This window comes from Plectropomus leopardus, chromosome 4 (genome assembly GCF_008729295.1).
Source record: "Plectropomus leopardus isolate mb chromosome 4, YSFRI_Pleo_2.0, whole genome shotgun sequence".
Taxonomy (NCBI): domain Eukaryota; kingdom Metazoa; phylum Chordata; class Actinopteri; order Perciformes; family Serranidae; genus Plectropomus; species Plectropomus leopardus.
In genome coordinates this window covers 32,013,620-32,022,725 of record NC_056466.1, presented here as the reverse complement: position 1 = coordinate 32,022,725, position 9,106 = coordinate 32,013,620, and the positions used below count along the sequence as shown (strand labels likewise).

Here is a 9,106-nt window from a genome sequence, read left to right as displayed (position 1 = left end):
TTGGTATTTCCAAAAGCCTTCATTTTGCACTTTTTTTTTTAATGCTTTTGATTTTTTGTTTTTAAGGAAAAGGGATGCTGTAAAGTCCCACCTTGCTCTCACAACTGAATCAAAGGTATTGTCAGCACAGGCGACTCAGATAAAGTCAAAGACTTAAGCTAATATACATTCAGACATTTTTGTGGTTAGACAGTTTACTGAGTCAACAAAAGGACAATATTTTGAACATCGAAAGAAGCTAATCCACACAATTGAAATGAATCCATGCAGATTCAAACTTAATGGTGACACAGAGCAACAGCATTGTTTCAGTGTTTGTTATGTTGTTCATATCATATTGGGTGGGTGAACACCCTAAAATTAGCCTGGACCTCATTTCCCTTACCACATGTATACACTCTATAACAAGAAGGAGTTAAACTGGGTGTTGAAGTGAGAAACTTGTGAGAATTCAAGTGTGCTCTGATATTTAAACCATCTCATAAATATAGTTAATTAAAAATGCTTTACTTCCAGTGGTGGAAGAATTAAAACATTTTTAGTCAAGGAAATGTAGCAATACCTAAGAATGAAAATACTCTATTACAAGTAAATTCCTGCATTCAGATTTTTACGAGTAAAAACAGAAGCAGTAAAATGTACGTAAAGTAAAAGTGTTTGTTACACAGAACTGCCCCATTCATGACTGAAATATGTTAACTGATGCAGTCTACATATGCCGTTTATTGTTCCAGGATGGAGGGATTATGCTGCATGTGGTTATGTTCATGCAGTACAATCACATGGCAACCCATGCCGGGACATCAACAAAAGCACATGCTGGCATGGCTTGGATGGTTAGGATGACGCGATAAGGACATGAATGTTTAAGATCAGGGGTGCAAGGCATATGGTAACATGTCGAAAAAAAGCCCTCATATTCAGACAGGAAGCAAACACTGGATTCCCTCATGCAAGTCAGTCTTTGTTGGATCCATCCACCGCTCCTCCTGCACACCCTGCAGACACCTTTGTGTTCCTTATATTGCATCATTACCAGAGTTTCAACCTGATGCCTGCCACGTTTCACCTATATGCAATAGGTTCAGTCCAGCCACATTCTCAAGTGATGCCACCCATCAGACTGCCGCAGCAAGTGCCATCCGACTGTCCGCTGGCTTATAATAACACTGCCACCAGTTCTGTTTGGCTAGATGTGAAAGGTGGCAAAAGCAATGTCAAAATGGTGGTATTTGATAACTTAACGGTCTGGGATAGCTCTAAAACTGGAACACTAAAACAAATATATCTGAATGGCTGGACACTGCTAGACAATATTTTAAGTGAGAAGAAAACTGTTTTGGTGAACCAACCCTTCCACATACTGAGTCACGTTATGGGCTGCCTGTTAGCCTATAATATTAGTTAAAACATAGTTGTCCTTTTAATCTGTATGTCCTTCCTATATCTGTTGATTAGTTTCAACTTGTGACTGCTTTCCTCTATAGTAATGCAGTCTTGCACTTTTTTTTTTCTGTCGACATGGCCCCAACGGAGAAGCAAGTACAAACCTTGTCTCTGTTGTCCTTTTATCCATATCAAATGACTGATGACACAGTGAGCAAACAGGATGTGAGCTATTTCATGAGCTTTAGCAACACTAGATCTCTGCAATGTCGTTCTAGGAAATGATCTCACTTAAACCTCTGTTCCGAACAAAACCCTTACTTCATTTTCTCATTGAATCAGTTTACATATATTTGTGGAGGTCATCATTCTCAGAGGATTTAGTGTGCAACAGGCTTTTGAACCTTTAGAGAGAAGTCCACAACTGGGCATCCCTGAGTTATGCAGCCCAGGGAAATAATGTCCACATGTGAGGAGAAATACATGGCTAAGTTCTCTGGAGTGACTCCTCCGCTGGCTTCTATCAGTAACGTTGGGAACTCCGTCTTCAGTGCAAGAGCTGCAACATGGAGCTCCTACAGAGAGACAGGGCGAAGGAGGCATGTATTATTTCATACAGAGGTTAAGCTGCAGGGTACGGAAGAGGATTAGGTCCTGACAGGAGAAATATTTTTGAGAGGAAGAAGATTTTTTTTGTTATGCACATCGAGAAAAAAGTCGAAATGACAAGAATATAGTTGAAATGTCAAGATTAAAGTTGAAATGTTGAGAATAATGTTGGAATACAATGTTCTGAAAAAAGTCTAAATTTTGAGAACAAAGTTAAAATAAAATTCAGAGGATTTAGTTGAAATCAAATTTCAGGAATATAGTAACAAACAGTTACAAACAGTTACAAACAGTGCATGTCACACTTGGGGTTGGCTTTCAACTTTATTCTCAAAATTTCCACTTTTTTTCTAAACATTTCCATGTTTTTCTCAACAGTGTATTTCAACTGTATTCTCTAAATTTCAGTTTTTTTCTCGACATTGTATATCAACATTATACTTGACATTTCAACTTTAATCTCTTTTGTCTCAACATTTCTACTATATTCTCGTCATTCTGATTTTTCTCTATGTGCATAATGAATAAAAAAATCTTCCTCTTCTCAAATATACTTCTCCTGTCTGGCCCTAATCTTCTTCTGCAACAGGGTGAGTGGAAACGAAAAGAAAGGTGACCAGGGCTGTTATTTCAATATTCTTTACCTGAGGTTTAAAGTTGTCCAGCATAACGATGTCTGCTCCAGCTTTGGCTGCCTCCCTGCCCTCCTCTGCAGAGCAGCACTCCACCTCAATCTTACTGCTGAAGCCGCACACTGACCGCGCAGCTTTCACAGCCTAGAGAACAAACAAGCTGCTTTTCTTTTTTGTTGAAGGTGTTGCGAGCATTCATGAATTTAAGACAGAATGTCTTAAAAACATGGGAAAGAGGAAATGAGCAACTTGGCAAGAAATGCCCAGCAAATAATAAAAATAAATTCCAATAAAATGGTTAAGGGTCAGTCAGTCATTTTCAGTAACTGCTTGTCCTCGCAAGGGTCGCGGGGGGGCTGGAGCCAATCCCAGCTGTCATTGGGCAGAAGGCGGGGTACACCCTGGACAGTTTGCCAGACCATCGCAGGGCCGACACATATAGACAAACAACCATACACGCTCACAGTCACACCTAAGGACAATTTAGAGTCACTAATCAACCTGAGCTGCATGTCTTTGGACTGTGGGAGGAAGCCGGAGACCCCGGAGAACGTGCAAACTCTGCACAGAAGGGCCCCCGCCCAGACCGAACCCCATTCTAACTGGGATTTGAACCAGGGACCCTCTTGCCGTGAGGCTAACCACAAAGCCACCGTGCCGCCCCAATGGTTAAGGGTGACAAGTGACAATTACTTGACAATTAGCTGTGGGGAGATTACTAGATATTTTCAAAAAAAGGGGGAAAATGTCCAGAAAACTATATTTATAAATTGGTATAATCATATTTTTTAAAATTATATTGTATAATACAGTACATTTTTTTATTTATTTATTTTTGCACTTTCTTAAGATCATTTTCTTTTTTCTTTATGTTCTTTCACTCTTATTTTTTCTGCCTTTTTTGGGGTAACTTTCTTCTCTCTTTCCTCTAATGTCTTGCTAAGTTTTGGAGTTGCTTACTGCCTTCTTCCTACGTTTCTGAAAGAAATGATACCAATATGTTCACATTTCAGTTACCACATTTCAGTTACCACATTTCAGTTACCACCTTGTGGTGGTGTACTTTTCAATGGACTCTACGAACATCAATTGTCTGAATCATTTTAGCTGGATCTGTGGTGCAGCTACCCACCTGCGTGATACTTCCTGATGCCCAGACGTGGTTGTCCTTCAGCATTACCATTCCACTTAGATCCTGTCTGTGCATGGACACATTGCCAATCAGCATGGCATATTTTTCCACCAGACGGAAGCCTGGGGTGGTCTTTCGTGTGCCAGCCACTTCTCCATGCCAGCCTCCAACTGTGGCCAATGCCTGGAGCTGAGAGCAGCGGGTGGCAATCCCCGAGGCCCGGGCCAGGCAGTTGAGAGCCGGTCTTTCTCCAAGTAGGAGGCACCTTGCTGGGCCTCTTACCACAGCAATTAGCGTGATGGTATTGGGACCTGTGGATGTGAAATAAAGACATAGGAGTATTGACAGTGTGAGAGTATTTAGAGTTTAACTAAAACCAGAACCATCGCATTGGAGCAGCCATTCGTAGCAAGTGCAGGGTGCAAAGGACCGGGGTTACGTGAATAACCTTTTGAAGGCCGTCCAGACTGCAGCATTCTGGACAAGCTGCAGGTGTCAGATGGCACATGCAGGCACACCAACCAGGAGTGAGGTGCAATAGTCTTGGACAAGAACCTACGTGCATTAAGGAATGGATGTATCCTCCTCATGTTGTGGAGAATACATCTGAAAAAGCAAGTTGTCTCTGGAATGTTTGAAATGAAGGACCACTAGTTATCCAGTGTCACGCCCAGGTTCCTCACAGTCCAAGTTGGGAACATTACATAGTTCTCAATGATAGCAAAGATGATCTACCTGGAAAGAAGAGCAACTCCGTCTTTGCCAAAGTTGAGTATCAGGTGGTATGTAGAAATCCACAGACAGATCTCGGTCAGTCAAGCAGAGATTCATGGTGCCACCTGATGTTCACTGGTGTTATGTGATGTTAATTACCTGAATCTTCATATATGTAAGATGAAGAAATTAGTCATTCATTGGCCTTAAAAAAAGAAATAGACATATCCCCACTTCAACCAAAAGTCAGCAGGTTTTGTTTCCTCTTACAGATATCTGTGGGTTCTTATTGTTTAAAATTAAACTGGTTAAAGAAGATGTAATTGCTGCTTTTTAAACAGTAAAGGTTACCTTTCCTTAAGAAACTAGGCTGCTTTTTAGTGAGTAGTAATCTCTTAAATGTTTTGTATCAGAGATAAGCGGCCAGTGCTGTGTTTTATGCTGCAGTGAAAGGCATTCGGTATAATAATGGGAAAAGGATAAAAGGGCACTCCGGGTTTTTTGTATTACACTGTCATTAAAAATGCTATATAAAACTCTAGAGAAAGACAGTTGAATGTTGAGTCATTTTCCCAGGTCTTCAAATACCAATGCTTTCGGTTTGTAGTTCTACTGAACCATAAACTCAAATCATCAGAAAGACTGTGTCACTATTTGAGGACCTTGGATTGAGACTCAACAACCGACTGTCTTTCATCAGAGTTAAATACAGCACCTACAAGTTTTAGAATTAATTCCCGTATTGCATCTATTGCAACACTGCATGTTTGGTAAACGCCCACAACTTTTAAACTGCAACCCAAAGTTGCAAATGTTTTTGCTAGTAGCTTAGGGCTGTGAAAGCCCTCACAGCGGAGCAATCATACCACATTCCAATTGGGCTAACCCTGACTTTAGCCTCAGGCTGACTGGCCCTTCTTTGGAGCAGGGTTAGCCCCTAGTTTCCAGGGTTATCCCCTGGAAATGGACCTGTCTGGGCTAGAAGTTACCATTGTGAAACCAGGCTAAGTAAACACTAGAAGTTTAGAATGTTAACATGAATTATGTCTTCCAACCATAGACAAGTCAACTGATCTTCATGTGTAAATTTGGTGGAATGCCTTGTCAAATGTGCTTGTTTTCTGTGATATTGTTGTTACTTTTTACATAATTTTTATTGCTCTATTGATCTCCTTTTCAGGAGCATAACTTATGATACCTTTTTAATTTAATGGCTCAGTATTTTGTCACTGTGCATTGGCAACCAAACTAGTCTCCCTTCTAGGAATCTATAAATACAAGTCATTGGTTTCCGTCCCCAACTTATCTGATTGTGTCACCTCATCCCTGATCTGCAAAGCACTCATGTTCACACATGACACAGATCATCCACTCTACTAGCACTTTACCCTACTTCTCTCTGGACCCGGGTACACAAGGTGCAGAGCAAAAACTTTGTTCCTGTAGCAATATTACCTTTAAATAAGGAACTGCCTCTTATTTTACAAGATATACCATGTGATTTGTGGTGCGATGATCCATGACTTTGTCTCTTTGTATAATTGTTGCATAATTCTGTTTGTTTGTGTTCTAGAGAAATCATACATCATCTATCTAACCAAATATCTTGGTGCTTTGGAGAACAGTGTGCAGTACCTACCGATCTCAGCTCCCTCCTGATGAATCCAGTCCACGGTGCAGCCCACCTCAGTGAACACTGCTGTGAAGAAGGGACTCCCTGCCAAGATGCTGTTTGGTGTTTTACACAGCAACCTCGCTTCTACCTCCTGTGACCCCACGCACACTCCTGCGGGGTCAAAATTTGGCGTGTCCTCTGCTAGCCACTGTTGTGCCAGCCGGGTCAGAGTGTGAGGTGGGATGGAGTGTGCTGCTTTGAGTGAGGGCAGAGACATTCTGAAACATGGGGGGGAAGAGGAAACTTTTGAATTGTTCCACTTAACATGAAAGTAGAAACTGACATCAGATGACAAAGGGGAATAACTTGAATGTGCTTTTTTTGTTTCACAATTATAGTGTAATTCAGACATCCATGGGCCCTGACAAGGAACAATTTTAAATCACAATATGAATGTTTGATGAGAGTCTGGTACTGTTCCTCTCACACCATGACAGTGGAGGAGTTGCAGCAAAGCAACAACTGTAAGATCACCGAAGCAGATCTTAGACTGTGACAGATTTCATGCCTGATTGTCACTTACAGAAACATCAAAGGGGTAAAATCAAACTTAGAGAACTATCTAAAATCTAAAAACCAAAGGCAGAGCTTCATATTGGTGACATAGACAGCCACCTAGGACACCCTCCACCTTACAAAAAAAATAAATATAAGACCTAATTCTGATTGGTCTGTAGTAGGGGTCCACCGCATAGTTGTTTGATTTTTTTTTCACACAAAAAATATCTGTAATACATTTAATCATGAATCCAAGATATTTTTTTAGCAAAGGTAAATCTACCTATGCATAAAGCCCAACCCATTAACCATTTGAAACCTCAGCATCAGTTTTCTCGAACTGTGTTCAGACACCTTTCACAAGCATTTAACCCTTTGAAGCCTGAGTGTATTGGTTTGATTTTTTTTGTTTTGTTTTGTTTTAAGGCAGTCAGCCACTTGGCATAAAATGCTCTGTGAAATTCCCAAAAATTCTTTAAAGATGACAAGAAAATTACCTGAAAATTAGCTTAAAAAAAGAGAATATTAGAAAATTATTTTCCAAAAATAAGAAATTATATTTAGAATTATTATAATTACACATATATTTAAAATTAGGTGGAAGAAAAATGCATACTGTATATTAATATAAATATATTGAAATATGTATTGGGTTGCTATTCCAAAGAGCATTACAGTAAAAGAAAATGAAAAGGCAAAAGCACTCTGTGTAAAAAAAAGAAAAAGAAAACTAAACAAAAGAAAAAAGAAAAAGAAGAGGGCAACATTTGCCCATGTTATTAATTATTATTATTTGTTAGCTATGTTGTTAATTTGTGTTGGTTACTAATTAGCTCCTATACTTGTTAAATAAATACAATAAATATAAAAGATCTTATTACACTTTTGGGGGTGGGGAATTTACCTAGCACCCCACCCACCAAATTCCTTTTTTAAAAAATCAAATCATACTGACATAGTGTTAAAACTAAAGGGACATTTCAAATAAATTAGTGGAGAAACATAATGAAAGCAGATGCGTCCAACTGTCAGTAAGGATTATCATGCTGTGGCTTTCACACTTTCACATTCACAAGACCCATGGTAGATTTTGGGATGACATCTTATACAGCTTTTTCCACTACCAAAACACCAAATGAGGGGAAAATCCTTCTAAGAAATACTGTCCATTCCCACCAGTGAAGACTTGGAGATTCTGTGACAAGGAGCATAAGGGCTGTTATGGAAGCTTGCGGTGGACCAACACATAACTATAAACTTTTATGTTGTTTTTTTCCTTTAATTTGTCATGTATCATTTTGTCCTGTATGTCCTTTGTATATGCTTTATTTTGATTATTTATTCGGTCCAACCTGCATTAATGAAACAGTGTATGTGTCTGGTTCCACTGAAGAAGTTAGTGCTAGTGCATGATTAACTATAACTAGGTAGACAACCACTATACAGAAAAATTACAACCACAGCTTATTTTGTCACATTTGAAAAAGTTCGCAGTTGTCTAGTCCAAGACTGAAGCAACACATAAAAGTTAAAGATATATTTAGGCTACTTACTTCCATCAATGGCTCTCCTTTTCCTGTTGATCACTGAGACTGCAGAGTTCTAGTGCTGAGCTCACAGAGCCACAGGAAAAATGTGACGTGGAATTTGACCCTGTGTCAGTGCTGGAATGTTTACCAGCTATCTAAGAGCAAGCCCTCTAGGTTTAACATTGATTGTTTTAAAGCTGATGATTACAAAATGTATTATTTGTAAAAGTAAATTAAATGAGGTTTTAAGTGAATCCCTCTGAGCAACATACATAACCCACTGTACACCGGCTAACCCACTTATCACAAATGCAAAACTACAATATGCAACTCTTTTGCACCAAGATTTTTTGATAAATGGGGTGTATTGTGTAATTGTTATCAACTGAGGCATACAAGCCCATACCCACCTGTTAACTAAAATAGGTTTAAAAGCATTTAATTCATTTTTGACCTCTCTTGCACACATTCTGTGCACTAAGGGTGTAGTAGACAGAGGCAGTGTTATAACTGTGCACAGGGAAGTTATTGCAACATCAGTCATGGTGAAAAGCAATGAAAACAACCTGCAGTAGACAAGATAGATATCAGCAGCCTTGCGAGGCTGACCTGATGGGCCAAGAGGAACCAAACAAGGCCAAAACAGGCTACTGTTATGGAAAATGCCCAATTACAATACCCATTTTCCACCAGATTTAGTGCCTGTATGTAATTTGTTTGAACACAAGTAAACCCGTTAAAAATAGGCTATAGATTTCTTCCCTATTGCCAGTAGAGCAGAGTTGTGTACACAGCTCTGCAGAAGATGAATATACCTTTCTCTGTTTGTATTTTTTTAATTTGGTGTCACTTTAGACGTCATGGACAGCCAAACAAACAGAATGAATGGGGGTCTGTGAAAACTTTATAGTGGTTACTTCTCTTTACTTAA

The 9,106-nt window shown here is 39.4% G+C and overlaps 1 protein-coding gene across 1 annotated transcript; it reads right to left on the bottom strand.

Moving 5' to 3' along the window:
• Nucleotides 1-201: 201 nt before the first annotated feature.
• Nucleotides 202-8,267, bottom strand: LOC121942352 (nicotinate-nucleotide pyrophosphorylase [carboxylating]-like). Its single transcript, XM_042485534.1, has 5 exons — nucleotides 8,200-8,267; nucleotides 6,113-6,366; nucleotides 3,760-4,070; nucleotides 2,640-2,771; nucleotides 202-1,961 (listed from the first exon to the last, which is right to left on the bottom strand). The coding sequence occupies exons 2-5, from the start codon at nucleotides 6,363-6,365 to the stop codon at nucleotides 1,767-1,769; spliced, it is 891 nt and encodes a 296-aa protein (XP_042341468.1). The 5' UTR covers nucleotide 6,366; nucleotides 8,200-8,267; the 3' UTR covers nucleotides 202-1,766.
• Nucleotides 8,268-9,106: the final 839 nt, after the last annotated feature.

Coding starts and splice junctions, on each gene's coding strand:
- LOC121942352 (XM_042485534.1), bottom strand. CDS start 6,365: ATGTCTCTGCCCTCACTCAAAGCAGCACACTCCATCCCACCTCACACT. Junction 4,071..6,112: donor TCAGGAGGGAGCTGAGATCG/GTAGGTACTGCA, acceptor TCACATCCACAG/GTCCCAATACCATCACGCTA. Junction 1,962..2,639: donor TGGACAACTTTAAACCTCAG/GTAAAGAATATT, acceptor GTCTCTCTGTAG/GAGCTCCATGTTGCAGCTCT.